Below are 18,687 nucleotides of genomic sequence, written 5' to 3' on the forward strand. Positions count from 1 at the left end.
ATAAAAAACAGCTTTTAATCCATAGCACCATGTGCCTGAAGAAAAAAGATCTCTTTACACTCACAATGTAGATACTGTGACAGCATGCAGACAGAATGAGATCTGGACTGAAGCACCACAGAAATGTTTTCCAATTGGCACTTGTGTGGTTTAAGAACATGTCTGAAAGCTGCTACACTGAAGATTTAAACATACCAACAGAGAAAAGCTGACTGCACTTAGACAACTTGGTTTTGGGAGACCATCTTCTCCAAGTTGCCATTTTGTGCACATGATCCATGTCTGATCACCAATACCTGAGAGAAGGCTGCGGAATAGTTTCTGGACTGGCTGGAACCTGAACCCCTTTCTCCCATTCTTGTTTCCATGTGTCTGCAAAGATGTAATACTCATCAGGGTTGACATGGTGAGAATCTGGGAGTTTCATGGCACTAATGAGATCCTTGCGGAACACCTGCAGGAAACAGAGTGCAAAGATGGATTTGAGAAAGAGCATTGCATTAAAGAATGCAGCAGGTATTTTTCTCATCTACACTGAAACAGTGCATATACATTGGTAATTTTTTTAAAGAGTATTAACACAAATCCATTTGAAACTACCTAGATTATTAATTTTTAGTGCTTTAGGTACAGTATGGTAAGAAGTTTACACTAATTCAAAACCATGCTGCTGCCCAAAGGCTAACCAGAAGGAAGAAAGTTTTTACAGGTAACCAGAGAAGAAGAGAAAGGAAGCCTGCATCTGATTCAAGATTCCTCACCATATTTTCAATTAGCTTATTGTCAGCCTGTAGGTTGTATCCTAACTTGGACACAAAGTAGGATATCCTTTTCTTTCACTCAGTTCAGCTATTTTAAACTGTCATATTCATCATGGGCTACAAACAGTTGCCATGGCAAAATTGATGGATAGGCACTTGCTCATTTATTAAAACCACTTGAAGTTTTATTGGTTGGGATCTCTGAGATAGAAGATGAACAGCTGCCTTTGCTGGAACACAAGACCTGTGTTGCTCTGTGTGTAAGCAGTGATGAACAATACCCAGCCTCAGCATCTTTCAGCAAACCTATACCATGAAACACCACCCTCATACAAAGCAAACCATAGCAGCAAATCTCCAGCCATAATACTTGGCTCCAGAGACTTAAGTTTTTACAAGCATGTAAACATGATTATCAGTCATCTCAAACCTTACTCAATGTCAATATCTGTCAACTACGCATGCCTACAATTTAAATAAAAAGAGTATGTATCCTCTGTGGGTTTTCTCCTCCACCGCTACACTGCACCAGCTTAATGTTCAGTAAAGCAAAACAGTAACTGTGACTTGGTTTTAGGGACACATTGCAACTAATTAACTGTATTATTGTAATAAGAAATCAGATCCTCGAAGGGCAATAAAACAAAATAGAAAATATCCCTGCAGTAAGTTGTGACAGGTTGAACTCTCCTTACTAATTCAGTTTTATAACCAGAAGAGTAATAAACAATCTCGGAGCCCAATACTTTCATGTGCCCTGTTCAATTTCACAGTATCAGACCAGTTATGCCTACTGCAAAAATTCTCAGCTGTTCTTGGAAATAATCAAGTAAATACTACTTAAAAAGTCTCTGTGCTAAACAGGTATTGAAATAGCTGCTGGTGACCTGGAACATTAGCATTACTTCATTATGTTCTACAACTGCATCTGATATGGGTGGCCAGGAGAGCGAGCTGACTGAGGGTACTTGGACCCACAGACTGAAGTGTCTGGTATTTCCTATTAATGTGTTACCTGCCCTGGTTCAGAACAGACTGTTCACTGCTGCCTTCTGTATAAAACTCCTCAGGAACCTAACAGGCCTGTATTAAAATCTGAATGTCAAGAGTGAAAGCACTGAGACTGCAAGCATCCTTTTCTTCCCCAAGCACTATATGTAAACACCAAAATAAAATGTAATATTATTTAATGCCTTTACTTAAAAGGCATTTTAGTTTTCCATGTTACAGGTACAGAGCCAGAATTATGAAAAACACTAACAGGGAACAATTCCAAAGAACACTGGAAGGGAAAAGTGTGATACAGGGTAAGTGCAATGACTGCTTTAATTACCAGAAAATATATTTCTCAAATCTTATCTCAGGTAAGTGCTTTACAAACTACCTTTTAAGCCACTGACAGAATATAAAAGTGAAGTATTTCCTATCAAACCCACTATTTCTTAATCACTAGATGAAAAATGCTATTAAAAGCACCAGTATTCTAACTACATTGCTTAGCAGTAAATCTTCTGATCATCCATTATGTATGCAAAGCGTATCTCTACTTTTAGAGCACAAACCCCCTGGAGCATGAACTTCTGGGTTTCTTTTGACTGTTGCAAGTACTGACCACACCACCACCATGCCACAACATAAAGTTCTCTGCTTCAGATTCCTACCGTTTACTGTACAGGTACCACCGAAGGTCAAAGATTTAATCAATAAAAAGATAACTGTTGAAACCTTAAGGGACTCCAAAACTCAGCTAAGACTTCCTAAGAATTGCCTGTTCATACTTGTGATTAACAGTGCAATTGAGGATTTCTTGCAGACACTTGGAATCATTACAATCTTTGGTTCTAGTCATTCTTCATTTCTTCACGTGTGGTGAAGCAGGGTCATCCAACAGTAAAATACTCTCAGAGGGCAACGTATGAGAATACTCAGTCTGTATTTCTTTCATTGTGGCAGTAAACCAAAACACTCATGGGACCCAAAGAGAGTTTCCTGACAAATCAAGTGAATTCTACTTCAGCAGTCAGCCTCAAGGCCATGAACTAAGCCATCTACACAAAGGGCTGCACACACGCCTTCGGGATTTAGATAACCAGCTTCTCCTCACGGTTGTTTCTTTCCAACATTTATTTTAAAAACAAATAAATGCTGCTCCTTTACTATGTTCAGAAACAACAGCTAGTCTGCTCCACAGCACACACTCTCCCGTCTTGGCAAGAAACACCTGCATTTCCAGTTAGCCCATGATGCTCAATGGTCAATCTTTCAATTACCTCAAAGTAGTTCTACTTCTTACCTTATATAAAGGACAACCACTCAACTTTATTTTAACATCACCTGTAATATCATACATATTGAAAATAACTGAAAAAATGAGCATGCCAAGGCTAGGTTTATAAGCTATTCCCACACAGAAACATCACTCCTCACAACCAGACTCAGCTGGTGCCAAGTGTCTTTAGCACACAACAGAAGGCCTTGCAGAGCTGAGCTATAACCAAGTGCAGCTCCCAGAGAGTTTCCCACTTCTCCCACAGAGAAGTGGGAAACTCCCCACCATTTAGAGCATTCCACAGTAGTTACTGTGTGACAGTGGGATTTAAAAAAAATAACTTTTAGCAAAGAGAGCATGAAAGTACAAACGAGTTTTAGCCTTACCACGGAAGACTGCTTGGTCTGAACTTAAAATTGTATTTTGCTGCCAGAAATTTTTAGCTTCAACCGCAAACAGTGCAGCACTTTGAGTAAATTACATCAATGAAATGTGTCTGCTCATGTAATCATTGTCTCATAATCTAATCATTACCACTTCATTGAGAACTTCTATTACGTATTTCACGCTTTAGAACTGGAGCTTAAAAGTAGAACCAAATACCTTGTTCTTCAGTCTTGTTGTGGTTTTAAGCCTAGCTGGAAACAAAACACTACTCAGCCACTTGCTCAACCCCTTCCTTGTCTTCCCCCCACCCAAACCCAGTGGAATGAGGAGTAGGATCAAACTAAAATTTGTATGTTGAGATAAGAACAGTTTAATAATCAAAAATAAAGTAATATATAATGTTAAATAATAGTAACAATAATGATAATAAAAAGGAAAAACTCAAACAAATGATGCACAATACAGTTGCTCACCACCCATTGACCAATGCCAGACCCCACTTCCCAAACCCAGATCAGCTCCCCTCTTCTGGGTAACTCCTCCAGTTTATATAACAGTTCTATGATGTGGAATATTCCCTTTGGTCAGTATGGGTCACCTGTCCCAGTTATGCTCCCTTGCAGTCTTTTTGGTTTTGTGATTTGCTTCTTTTTTATTGCACACCTCCTCCCTGACAGAGCATAAGACATGTAAAAAAAGAAAAGTCCTTGATTTGGGATAAACACGAGTTACCAAATAACCAAAGCATCACTATGTTATCAACACTAGATTAATTCCAGATCCAAAACACAGCACTGCAACAGCTCTTGAGAAGAAATTAGCTTTACCCTCACTGAAACCAGGACAGGTCAGTATTAGTGATTTGCTCTGCAGTAGAAGTCTGCCTGCTTTTGGTGAGGAAATGAGAACCTTTCAGTCAGCTCTGCAGACACATCACCATCTATAATGCCTGTAAAAGCCAAATTCTATAAAAAGTTTTGTGAAATATGGACACTCTACTCCCCCAAAGAAACTCTACTACACCAAGAAACAATTATATCAAAGATAGTTTGTACATTATATTTGTTTTTCAGACTTCTGAGTCCTATTTGGAAATTATGTTAGAAGAGTATGTCCAAGAAAAATTAACTTCTTGGAATTTATTTTTAAATGCTTCACCAAAAGCCATCTTTGATTTGAACCCAAACTCCTTCTGGAAGCACTCTATGGAAATGCAATATATAATCTTCTTCAGTGGACCCTGCTGTGCTTATTCTGAATAAATCATGCTTTGAAACAAAGAATACGATTTTGCATGAAGTATACTTATCCATTCAAGATATCAGGGAGAATACAAGTAATGCTATAGAGAATTACACTAAAATACTAGCACTGAAAACAGAGAATGGTCTTGACAATAAAATGGCCTTCTACAAACCCCATCTTTGATGAACAATTTAAATATCAGATGTACACAGACTGTCAGACACCTTCTGTTCATGACCACTGCAAACTTAAAACCACATTGAGAAAAGAAAAGGAGTGAAACACCTTTTCCATTATCCCTCCGTAAGCTACTACCGAACCTGACTGATGCCACTGCTCATTCACCACCTCTTGCCCAAATGCACATGTGAGAAAAAATAAATGGATTGTGTCATCTCTTAAAAATGAAATGTAAGCCAATACTTCTTCTTGTGACACTCTGTGCTTTCAGGTACTTTGATCAACTGCTTACAAACTCCCAACACAGGTAAGTCACTTGTCACAGGCATCTAGGCCATGACTGGGAACCACACCTCCAAGGTTAAAGTAAATTAAGTAAACTTCTACTGCAGAGCAAACCACTAATACTGCTCCTGTTACAATCAAAGCCCACTTTATGCTGGATTGCATGTAATTGCTTCAGTGGTGAGGCTACCCCTGCACCCAGCAGGACTCGGTGACTCAGGCCTTTCATCACACCCATCACCTGGGGAGTCAGGAGGCGCACTGCTCGGAAACACAGAGCTATGATTTTTTTAAAAAGCAGAAGGGAACTATTATGGCCTGACTTCCCTGCAAAAGATATTAGATCTTTTACAACAAACAGCATGGAATGAAGGCCAGCATCCTCTCTAACCAGACAATATCTAGCATTTTCCTAGATTTTTGGTGCCACTCCCAATCCATCTCAAAGGCCAAGTTCAAAATTCTATTGTCAAACTCTTGGGTTTATGTGAAATGTAAATTACACAAGAGTTTTTTCCATCAATGTTGAGGGTCTAATAATCTTTCTTTATTCTCCTTTGAAATGATCTAGTAACTTTTATTCCCATAAGCATCCCCAAACATTAAGGCTTACTCTACTACTGTAGCTCTCAAGAACAGGCCCTCAGCAAACACACGAAGCAGCAGGTTTACACCTAAAATCACCACATAAATAATAATAAAAAATTAAATTCTAATATGACTTATTACAAGTGTAATACAGTCACATAGTATCTGAGCATAGCTTATCTTTTTATGGATGTTTGACAGTATGTGCAAAAGACTGCTCATTTACAGGGGATGAAGCTCCAAGAACAGAATTTGGTGACCCTATCCTGGAAAGGTAGAATTTTTCTTGCTAATACATTGCAACCTGGGCATGAAGTTGCTGAACTAAGAAATTTACCTTATAGAGAAGTAGAAATTTAAAGCAGGTTTGCTTTGGGTTTTGGTTGGTTGTGGGAATTTTGGCAGCAAAGCAAATAACAGGCAACATAAATTTCAAATGCAAATGAAACTACAGTTCTAGGCACATATATCAACTAGACTGAGAAACTTAAAATGTTAAAAATTATAGTGATAGTCAGGAATAGGTGTAGAAATAAATTTGTAGCTCTCAAACATCCACACAATTTGGACAAGCAAGGCAGTAAATCCTGATGTCAAAATCCCCTATTCTCTAAAACTATTTTAATGAATTATCCAGGACTTGAGCAAATTAAATATTGTACTTTTCATTTAAGTAGCCATGATTCTTCCTAACCTCCTTTTACAAGCATGTATAGGAAAAGCCAGGAAATTAGATACTAAATCAATTCTACCTAACATCATGTCTCTGACAGTATCTCATGAGCCAGAAGAATGTGCAAGAACATGTCAAGTTTCCTTCTGGTTGCTAATCAGACATAAGCTTTGGATTTTGGGGTTAATCCCAAGAATCAATTTTTAAAGTGGTACTAATTTATACAGATATTTTAAAAAATCTGTACTTGCTATCATCTGTCCAATTCCTTTTTTAATCTTGTTTAATTCTCAGTCTCAACAACTTCCTGTAGCAGATGAGCTTCCCAGCCTAATTGCATGAAAAGGATACCCTTTCAATTGCTACAGATTTTCTATGTTTTGGCCTCATTTTTCAATGCTCACGGCTGCCTTTTCTGTCCAGTTCTTCCATCACAAGGACAGGCAGGACTGAAGCACTCTAGCTCTGCTGTTTCCAACCCATTCACACTTTACTGTTATGCCTGCTCATTCACTTCAAAGGTAAAATAGCTCAGCTTTTTCACAAGTAAGCTCTTTCACACCTTTCTGTATTTGGGTCACCTCTTCCTAAAGAGTTCAAATAAGCCGAGACAGTATCACAAAGGAAAAAAAAAAAAAAAAAGCTATCATAGAAGTAACTGATGAGTTTGCACTTCCAACCTTATATACTTTTTTTTAAATTAACTAACCCAAGCAGGCTAAAAAGTAGCTCATGGATAACACATGCTCACCAGAGGTCTTGAGAGGCCTGTACACATCTCAGGTAATTCAGAATTTTCTAAGGTAAGAATGCACATAAAAGTGGCAGTCTCTTATTACACATAGTGCATGCAAAGCAATATAGTTTAACCATGTTGCCTATTCAGTCACAAAACAAAATAAAGCACTTCCAAACTGCAAAACGAGCCCATTTGCTGCCAAGAGTCTAGTCTTACAGGCTGCTTCTCAGGATCAAGACCTACGATTTATGTGGCAGTTAAATGCCAATAAAAAGAGTTTCATGTACCCAAGTAATGAATGCAGACCATTCACTTTTGGAAGATAAGTTGCATTTCACATGATAATACAGCTGTCACAATCAGCAGTGAGGGATTAAAAACTACTCCTGCTGTGAGATTCGAAACCCTATTTGCAAAGAGAAGTAAAATATTACCATGTTATATTGAAGGGGTTTAAAACAAAAGTACAACACTAACCTAACTTCTTTGCACTTTCAAGGAGGAGACAGGATTGAAAAGAGACATACATGAATTTGAGTTTCATAAAGACCTCTTAGGCTCTTTTGTGACCCCCACAAGCATAAGGGAGAAGACATGGTTCTGTCATACAGGCCAGACCAGCTAATGCATTTTCCCTGCAAAAATGATTCTCACTACTCTGCCATCATTTTCTGCCTCAGCTTTCATGGAGACAGGAAACTGCCAAGTACAGGCTTCATGCTGAGCCAGACATCCAAATGTCTCCTACCCTGCTGCTCCCACACAGCCTACTGCAGAAGGCTGTGAGTCTCTCCTGTCTACGTTTAAATCCACTGAGGGGCAACACCACAAATGGTATGTGGTCAACATCATCATGAAAATCTCTAAACCAGCTATGACTTTGAATTACCGGTGTGCCTCTAATCTCAACACAGCTTATTTATTCACAGTAAATGCTAAAGCTAATTAGATAACAGAATTTTTAAGTCACCATTTCAGTAGTTTGTGATGTAATCTAGAAGGCGAGCAGCAAGAAACAGACACAGCCCTGCTTTTGACATTACCTACAGAAGCACCATGGTCTGAAGAAGCATCATTACAGGCTTCCCTTGTTCTCACCTTCTTCTCCAAGGAGGAGACTGGAATAAGTTGAAACCAGGTCCAACTCAGTAACATAAGTCAATCCCTTCTGGATGGATACAGGCTCTGGAAATGGGCTTTGACATTTGCACTGTATCACAACACCTCTTGGCCTGGCAGTAACACCAGATGACCTCACTCCACAGAGGCCATTCCCAAACCCACCTGGATTCTAAAGCATCTGGAAGGCAATTCAATCAGTCCTCAGATGCAGCCACACATCACTTTTTACAGGCAACCTCAGACGACACCAGCATATTTAGGTAAGTCCTGAACTGGACATATACTCACTACATGCTTATTGGAGCACCAAACCCAAGCTTTTGTTTGGAGAGAACCAAGGTACTCAGGTTGGGCTGGTGATGGTAGAGGAAGGGGAAGAAAGTATATGTATTCACATGCAATTTATTTGAAAAACCAAGGCTTACTGGCATTGAAAAAAAATTAATGTATGAAGACCATGAACAAAAATATTCCCAAACAACTATTTATAGCTTTGACCTTCTAGATTTTCTGCATCACTAACTCAAGAAACAGCCTGCTGCCTGGCAAGCAGAGGTGAATGAAAGGAGAGCAATACCAACTTGTTACAGAGAAGCCTTGCTAAAGAGATGCTGTCAGCCTGAGTATTTAAATTTCTATCTAATAGATATTAGATATATAGTGGGATCCCTTTTCAGTACTTGCTTTGCTCCCATCACCACTTGATGCATAAATAATCAATTTCAATGCTCTGCTGACAAAAGCATTTTGTATAATACACTTCCCAGCATATGCTTTTCACGGTGTTGGAGGGAGCTCTTGCTTTTAGCAGAACAAAAGCAAAACAAAGAATAGCCACAAGTCTTACCCACAAGAGGTACAGTACTACTTTCACCTTCCCTTCCACTCCCTTTCCAGAACTTTGTTTGTTTCAGGGATCTTTGAAATATTATACTCAGGACACTCTTTCCAAAGAGGATATGTTCTAAAGTTTGGGATTTTTTTTTCTCCTTCTTTTTTTTTTCTCCCAAGAGGAGAATCTTAAGTCAAATATGACAGAGAGTCCAGTTTTACTAGAAGGATTACATTATAAAATAGACTTACTAAATTTCAAGTGTATATTCCAGATTTTGTTATTCAAAATTTCATATTTTTAAGCACTAGAAGAATCAGGATTTTGCCTCAGAAGTGGTAAAAGGCAGCAAAAATTATCTCAAAAGGAGGAACTGAAAACACTGCTTGTTTTAATTCCTAGAAGTTATGTAAACAGAAAACTTGTATGCTACATAGCTGGACCACATCTTCATAATTACTGTTTTAATGTACAAATGCACATAGAGAAATAACAGAGCAAACTCAAAGAAGGCTGTAATAGGGCAATCCGTAAGATGAAGACATACAAGAATAAAACTGGATGGCTGGGGAGAAAGAAGGGATTGTTACAGGGCTAGCACCAAGGTGTGTCTGAAACAGCAACAAGCCTGGCAATATATGTGCTTCAGCTCCCATTTGCACAGTTTGACTGGTTACAAAGCTACTGCCTAGGCACACATGAGCAACACTTACAAGACCTCAATAGCCACAAGCTGCTTTAAGATTTAAATTCTTACAGAACCATAATCCTCATAACAACATCTTAAAGGTAAAAAGCTTAGTGGGTTTTTCTTAACCTTCTTGGTGGCTGCAAATAAAACACAATGTAGCTAACTAGTTCTAGCTGATTTTATTTTTTTAACTTTTTGCATTTTTCTTTTAGAAGTGAGTTTTCTTGAATTGTCTTGCAGTAAGAATTAAGCTACCAAATAAATGACACATTCTGTATCATTTACCTTGTTCTTACCACACAAAACCCACCTAGTAAACAGCATTTAGAAAAGAAGCACAAAACATGTTTGCTGAATAGCTTAAGCTATAGGAGCACAATCTATATATTTCACACAATCTTGCACAGCAGTAACTACTCAGGTAAAAAGCTGCTGGTATAGTAAATAACTTTAAATTCTATAGAAATAAAGTGGGGTTTGTCAGTCGTTTTTCAGCAGTCATGCTAAAATTCTGAAGGTTTCATTCAGAGGCAATGTGATAACAAGTAAGGGGAATTAGCTACAAGAAATAGTTCCTAAATTTGCAGTTAGTATATGACTTCAGCCCTTAAGAAAGCAAGCCTAAAGTCTGGAGAAGGCAGTCAACAAATCTTCCAGTAAGAGGGGCTACCAATGGAATGATCAACAGGATGGCTTTGGGCACTGGATTGTGCATAAATGTGAATTTATTAAATAGGTCAGTACAGGTTGAGTGACAGTGGTGCTAAGTGTTGAGGTTCTAACAAGTGGAGATGGCAGAGTAAACAAAAAAGCTACTCTGAAAGTAAAAAGCCAATAGTAACGAAGTAGCAAACACTGCATATACATATCCTACCCACTAAAGTGTCCCACTGTTTCATCCTGAAGCAGAAAGACAGTATCCTTCCCAAAAGCATATATATGAGCCACTTTTCTGTACCATCCTCTCAAATTTTAAGAACATACCAGCTTTTGCCGATTTCAAAATGATATTAAAATTCCAGGGAAAGGTGTTACTATCTGCAAATGTCCTAAGTCATTTTGGTTCATCAAACATCAGAGTTCCTACAACACTCACATGGTGAGGAAAATGAGGGTTCACAGAGAAATTGAAAGGTGACAAAAGGACTCACCAGCACTAGATTCATAGCTCAGATCTTCAAGGCTCAGAAACATGAAAACTGTATGAAAGAAAACTACCAGTGACCAACCCAGTTCTTACCTCAGCAGGCTTCTTTTGTTCATTTGCTGGTGTTTTTGACTTGCTCCTGTATTTAGAACAAGAAGAAAAGGAAGTGGAAGGACCTATTAGAAAAAAAAAAGAAGAAATAAAAAAGGATCATTATAGCTCAGTTCAATTTATTTAATTTTTCCAGTGAAACAAGGCACTCCAATCACTTAAATTATAATTTTTGACAAGATGTGGGCAAAAAAAACCTGTTAGGCAGTCTGTAGGTTTAATTTCAGCTCCTCCTGTTCCACTTGTTCTTTATAAAACCACAGCACACCAAGTTTATGGGTACACTCTGCTGTGCCCAATACAAGCATGAGTAAACAGAAACACACAGACAGACTGCTTTTTTTCATTTAGTTCCCTTTAAACAAAGTGGAAGGAAGAGTAAAACAGAGCTTGAAAATGCTTAAAAAAAAAAACAAACCCTGAAGAACAAAGCAATGATACTAAAATGTATAAGACATGCAAAAAACCCAGTGTGGAATCTTAGATGTTTCTGGCAAAATATTATTTCAGCAGAGGATACATCAATGACTTACAGTGAATATGACAATGAATCATTATTATATATAGAGCTACTAGATGGGCACAGGTTTATAAGAAACAAACAAGACCCTTGTTTGTTTTGTTTTGGGTTTCTTGCAGATAAAATGGGAAGATATTTAGGTGGATGTCTGCCAAGAAACAAAGTGTAACTTTACTACACTGTTGAACAGATCGAAGTGGAGTAGATCAAGAATCAGTATGAGATAACACAACAATCAATATACTGATTATAATTCTAACACATTAACGCTCAAGTAACTTGCCACCCCCAACTGTTTTAATGTTGAAGCTCTGCATACCATAAGACAACAGGATTATTTTTTAAAATATAATCAAAATAGAACCCTGGGCAGTAAAATTTCTCATGATTTACAGACTTCTTCTTGCCAACTATGAATGAGAAACATATACAAGTTTCTCTTGAAATTCTAAGTATACTCAAAACTCCCCTTGTAAGATTCTTTACCTTATTTTCCTCCAGTAACATGATTCAGAACACCAAAGACCACAAAAGAATTCAATCAAGAAACATTTTCTTTCAAATTTTAAGAGGTGAAACAGTTTGCCTCCAAACCACAGAGGGAAACCACAAGGGGGTGATAGACCAAAAAAAAACTAGCAGGTATTACTTACTCTCATTGTCTGAACTGTCACTGGTGCTTAGATGCCTGTGGCGTTTCATCCTGACGCATCCTAAAGAGGAAAAAACCAAGTTGATGACAACCGTTCTACCAGAAAATCACTGACTCCTGGCTGATGCCAAGTTCTTCAAACTAAAGGCAAAGCTCCTCTGAAGAGGTCTCAGGCACACAAATAATGCTAGTTCAGTCACTATGTTTTATTTCTGCAAGCAACTATTAGATCAGAGTACTATTTGTGAAACTGAGCACCCCAAAACCAGCGTGGCCTCTGCTGGGCAGAGCCTGCTTTTAATTTTGCAGAAAGAAGTGCAACCTGCCAGCTGATTCTCGGCAGGGCATGAGTGGTGCACTGCTCCACTCAATGTCCCATCTGTTCAGCTGGAGGAAGAGTTGCCATGGTGGCAGTAGCTAGCTGAGAGACGGGTGGAGGCCAGGAAATAAGGTGGATGCACAGCAAAGCAAGGATTTAGAAATACAACGCACCTTTAAAAAATCTAAACAGTCAAAACACAAAGAAACCTTAAGGCATCCATGCAAAGCAAAAAGCAGATTTTAAATAGCGACAATCATAGAAAGCAGTGACTGATGCCATTTAAGTCATCTGATCACTTATTTCACAAGCAATGTGGTTTTCAGAAGCTTAAGAAGCGTACAAGAGTATCACTCAGAAATACTTCATGGCACTGCACCAGTTGCATTAAAAAAGGTTTTTGAACTTTTTCAAATTCATTTTTGAGCATGTAATGCTACAGAGAGAGGGGATGAAGAACTTTCTGCCCCTCTACTTAATAAAAGAAAAATCAAAACAGTTATCGGCTATATGCTCTAAACAAGTGCCAAGAAAAATCCATATATATCTTATTAGTCCTGCCACTCTATAATATTCAACATTACATTTGTTAACTAAGGTTCAATAACAATTTACAATTAATAGCAGTAAATAAAAATCGCCCCTATGTTTGTAATGGATTGAATGAGAAAATCAATGAAGAAAATAAGTAGAAAGAAATTCTGCAGGAATATACAAGAACTCTATCTTTTTTTGCTTGTTTTTAAGCAGAAGATATGCTCAAGTAGATAACAGAGCTGAACCTGAAATGTCTGCAGTACTCTCAGTGCCAGCTTGGCTACACCTGAAGTGTAAGCACCTTCATTGCTTAAACATAACCACATGCCATGAAAAAAAACCAACACAGCTGAATATCCCACTTGATAAGCACTCCACATCAGTTACTGTACAATGGGTCTTCAGATTATCCAAATACCACGGGATAAACAAGATCTCCAGATAAGAGAAGCCTGCCCAAAGGCTTTGAAGAGATTGAAATTGAATTGTTTACAGCACAAGTGTTTAATTTAGTGGAAAATTATAGCAGTCTTTGTATTTACAATAGTGAGTTTACTGAATCTAAATGCAGTGATCACTCGAAGTTTAAATCAATCCCTTCAACCTGTTATAAAAAAAGACACACTCCTGAAAGCTGACAAAGGAAGTGATGCTTCCAGTTATCAAGAAAGCAGATACAAAATTTCTGAGTCAGGTATTTAAGGGGGGGGGGGGAACGATGATGACGACACACACGACAAGACAGAAAGACAAAGGACAAAGGTCATTGGTCATTTGCATCATCACTTAAGCAAGGTATAAAATTCCATTACATAATGAGTAATTTCATATTAATTCACCTTCTCACAGCTCAGGCACACAGAGGAGACAAGGCAGCTATGCTATATGTGCAGACCAGTGTCCAAGAAAAGACATCAAAAATTAAATACTCAAAACACCACAGGGATTTGCTTCCAGCAACCAATGTAATGTAGCTTGGTTACAGATGAAGAAACTTCCGTTAAGCTCTTGGACAAAAGCTGTTTGACATGTAGAAGGCACTAGGGTCAGAAGGACTGACTGGTCTTTGTACATGTTTAGGGGGCACCAAGCTTGAAGTTTGCTGCAGGGTACTGCAGGCAGGTCTGAAAGGCTACTTTCATATTGGCAACTTGTAAAATTTAAAGGCATGGATTTTACTCAAGAGCAAATAAAATTCTACTGCCCATCTGAGAGCTTGCACTCCAGGCCAAACCCAGCCCCTTGGAACATGCAAGGGGCTAAACTAACAAAACGCAGGCTCTGCTGGCAGGTTTCACTTCCTGGCTTAAAGATCCTCAGGTATGTTAGAAGACCTTGGGAAACAACAAAAAGAAATGTCTAGGTGAGCCAAGCAGTATTCCCCACTTCCATTCCTTAGCAAGTAGGAAGCACTTTCATTTCCTAGCAAGAAATGGAAGTGCTTGCTATTTGCTTTGGTTTTATGTTCAGGTGAATTTTTGAGCAATTGTTAAAAGGTGTTGAAAGCTTATGGCAGGTATTTCCCTTCTCTTAGAGTCTATATAAACATGCAGCAATAAAACCTTTTCATTTTATACTAAGGACAGCTATCTGCAAAGTATAACATGAGCATTCCATTAAAGCAGGGTCAAACATGAGGCTGAGAGTGACAACTACAGGACAGAACACCCAGGAAGCCTGGACTTCTGCCTGGGCAACTCGGAAAGAAGAGCAGAGATGCCTACATTTCAAAGACAGCTTACATAGAAATGTCAAGTGTAACAAAACCTTTGGAACAGAAAGCACACCTCTGCCAAAACCTCCGTGAGAGTAGAAAAACAAACACACACTACACAAAAGTAACAAGCTGTTATTTGAGAACTCGGTTTGTAGCAGCTAAGGCAAGAGACTTACACCTCCATGATAGCAGACAGAAACAGAAAAAGTAGTCACTGAGGGCAAAAAGCCCTGAATAGTAATAGTACTGGATTCCTGCCTGATTTTTTTCAGCAATATTAACCACATCAACAGTGTATAAAAATCCACAGAATTACAACAGTAAGTCAGGTTATTTAAGTGCCTAACAGGCTACAAGTTCATCCTATGTCTCCACATAATGCAGGAGGACCCAGAGCCTCAGCACCATTCAGCAGAGACCACCTCTATGGAGGATTCACTTTTCTTTTTAACAGAGAGCCACTTTGCTGTACACTGGGACTGCCACACAACTACTAGCTCACTTCCACCCCAAACCATGAGGGCTCATCAAAAAGGCTCCCTGATAATGATGTTTCCATTCCCCAGACACTAGAGAGGGATCCCAAAGTAACATCCATTCAGCAGGAAAGCTCCTACCTCACTTCACCTGCCTTTGAAGAATGGAGAAGACTCAGAAGATGCTCAGTTCAGAAAACCAGGGGACATCTCCTTCTCCCCTCCCCACCCATGAAAATTGATGCCAACCTTTCCCAGCTTCAGTCCAAAATCCCCAAAGCAGACTGGCATCCTTCATTGTGTCCAGGCACTTTGCAAATGGGAACACGGAACTTCTTGATTGAACAGACTTAAGTTTTAACATTGACACTTTGAAGCAGTTTCAATGTACAAGCTAAGGGAGTGCAAAGCAACCCAAGCCTGAAATGTTGTTGCAGAGCAGAAGAGATGTGGCTCCGCCCCGCTCCCCCCAAAATGCCTGGAGAAAATCTTGTTTCTTCATCACTAGATCATGATTCTCACTACCTTAGAAAGTAAGTAGGGTGCTTTGGCTATGGACTTGAAGAGTGCACAGGCATTACAAGCAAGCACAGAATACCTCAAAAATTATCATTAAAAATACAAACATAATATATTGTTTTTCACCTTTTTTTTTTTTTAATCTACAGAGGGACTAACATCTTATTCATCTACTTGTATGACAACACATACAAATTCTAAAGATGCCCACCTTCAGGGATCTTCTAAATGAAAACTGAAAAACAGAAGCAGCAGTAAGAAATCATCATGTCACAAGGAAAAAGATGTCCAACTCTCCAGGCAATTACTGCAATGAAACATTTTCTGGCATCATTTTTAATATGAATTACTAGAGTTATTCCTTAACTTGAACCATATTCTGCACCTATTGCACTTCTAACTTGCCAAGCCATGGCTGCACATTTATGCCCAATTTGCCTGAAACAGTTTAAGACATGAGCTGCAACTTTAAAAAAGAGAAATCAGCATCACTGCCTTGCAGTCATCTTAACAACTGAAAGCATGTCAAGATGCCCTGAACCTTTTTGTGTGTTTAAGCAGAAAACAACCCCAGGAAAGCCTCAGCCACAGACAGCAACACTACACTGCCAGCTTCCACAAGGCTGCTGTACATATTAGGAATTTTGCCCTGCAGACAGAACCAATGCTTGTATCCAACACATCGCTGCACTTTCAAGGAAAGCCAGGAAAAGCCATCCTACAAGCACCTGGCTGAAATTAAAACATAAATCCCAAGCTAAGAGGAATCAATTCCTCAGCCAGCACATGCAAGAATCTTAAGACAGTAACACTGATATTGGCAAAAATCTAAGGGATATGTTTTGTAATTTGTGATTTCTAAGTTATGCTTGTTCCTTTTTGAATATTCACAAGTATTTGCACTGCTGAAGTTAACAAGCAGCAGCCACTTGCCTCTACCACCATTCTCTCCTGCCCCTGTGGAAAATCAATGTAGCACTGACTTAAGGCACTTCTCACTTTTCAAAGCTAGTTACCATGGATTACTAAAAAAAAAAAAATCACTCAAGCAGCACATGTAGGTAGCAGACAGGTAAAAAAATTTCAGAGCCTTATGCAAAACAAAAACCTATTTCAAATACCTGCAGAAACAAGACAGATATTTTTTCATTTTCAATTTGCATCAAACAACTAAGTTTACCAAATAAACTATTACATTTAGCTTCTTTTTCTAATGCATTCCTCTGAATAGTTCATCAGTAACAGCAGACACAAGGATGATATCACAGAGTCTGAATTTGTACAGCATATTAGGCAAGACATCAGTGACAAGCAGACAAAATCAATCTTTACAGCCAGCCAAGATTTCTGAACAAAACAGGATCTCCAAGGAATAGCGGTGCTCCCTGGCTTCAGTTTCTTGCAGACAAAGGTTAAACACATCCATACACACTACTCAGTACCTGTTAGGACCTACAGAGATGGAAAAACCAGAACCAGAAAATTCAAGAAACGGTTAAGCAAATATATCCTAGACCTGTGAGATTTTATTTCTTCACATCTTAAAATAGCCTGACAAAAATGGAATTGGCCACAACACTATGGAAATTTTCAAGTGGGACAAAAAGTAACCTACTTTATTTTATTAAAAAGAAAACCAGCATCTATGTATGAAAACCAAATGACAGGCTACATGCAAATTTCAGATAAAAATTATGTACTTACATTTTTACAATATGGCTTGTCAAAAAAAAAAAAAAAAAAAAAAAAAAAGGCAGAGGCAGTAGGTAGCAATTTCCAAGCCTCCAAAATGTGGTTTATGTAACTGTTAAATTTAGATTAGGAAGCAAATTATCTTGAAAGGTCTCCAGGAAATGTAATACAGTAAAACCATTTAAATAGGTCAGATTTCATAGTCAACTGCCAGGGAAATTACAAAATATGAATAGAGTTAATACAACCTTTCAAATAACTAGAGGAAGAGAGATCCCTCGTGTTTGTGGTTTTTATTATTATTTTACTATCCTATCCAATCTCACAAAAAGGCTATATAAACTGAAAAAAAAAATTTACTTAGAACCTGGTGCAGCAATATTTGCTACACTGAAAAGGTTTGAAAGGTTAATCAATTCACAGAATAAGATGATCAGCAAACAAAATAACAACCTTAACAATTCTGCAATTGCTTTTTTATTTCACTCTAACCAGAAAATTTTTAAAAATTTATAGTATACACCTACTCTACTCAGGAAGTCCATAATAGAGTGACCACATCTATCCTAGTCTCTCCTAACTCCCAAAATAAATTAATGAATTATATTGCGAAGATTGTTCTGGGCCCACCACAAACAAAATTTTTTCTTGCTACTATTCCATACTAAGTCTTGATTAACATAATAATCTGTACTTCAACAAAGGAGAAATGTACCAGCTTATAGAAGCAGCAGCACCAGCAAAAGCCAATTCCTTTGTCATTAGGCAATAAGTAATTGCAGCAAGCAAGGAAGTGCACATTACAGGAATCTGGCTAATAATATGGGTCTATATGAAATGCAGTAGCAACAAGACATGGTCTCAAACTCTATTTTCCTTGTATGTTACATCTTTATATAAAACAATTCAGCATCTGCCTCAAAGGTACAGTAGGTTTAAAAAGGAGAAAAAAAAAAAAAGCCCAAAATACCACATTCCAACATGACTTGCCCCCTGAAATTGTTAGATTCTGGACTGCAGTCATCTGATAAATCATAAAACTAGGATGAAGAAACCCCAAATATAATCACACACATACATTCATTGTGGATTATGGGCCAAAAGGGAACCCTGACATCATTTCATTTGCCCTTCTACCACAACGATCCATCATTCAGTCTAGTGCAAAGTACTCAATGACCATCGCTTTGCCTTCAGAGTATAAAAAGAGCTAAGTGATGCTACT

At 38.3% G+C, this 18,687-nt stretch overlaps 1 protein-coding gene across 12 annotated transcripts in view; it reads right to left on the reverse strand.

Annotated features, from left to right (window-relative positions):
* Window positions 1-18,687, reverse strand: part of JADE3 (jade family PHD finger 3) — a 64,002-nt gene that overhangs the window by 20,214 nt on the left and 25,101 nt on the right. For 11 of the 12 annotated variants that reach the window (XM_021546707.4, XM_021546699.4, XM_021546700.3 and 8 more), the window contains 3 exons: window positions 12,204-12,263; window positions 11,013-11,095; window positions 297-454 (listed from right to left, as the gene is read on the reverse strand). In XM_021546707.4, the coding sequence (XP_021402382.1) occupies window positions 297-454; window positions 11,013-11,095; window positions 12,204-12,252 (290 nt within the window). In that variant the 5' untranslated portion in view covers window positions 12,253-12,263. Of the gene's footprint in view, window positions 1-195; window positions 455-11,012; window positions 11,096-12,203; window positions 12,264-18,687 lie in introns of those variants that run through there. The other variant, XM_021546708.3, reaches the window with a different exon arrangement.

Source organism: Lonchura striata, chromosome 1 (assembly GCF_050655825.1).
Source record: "Lonchura striata isolate lonStrDom1 chromosome 1, ASM5065582v1, whole genome shotgun sequence".
Lineage (NCBI taxonomy): Eukaryota > Metazoa > Chordata > Aves > Passeriformes > Estrildidae > Lonchura > Lonchura striata.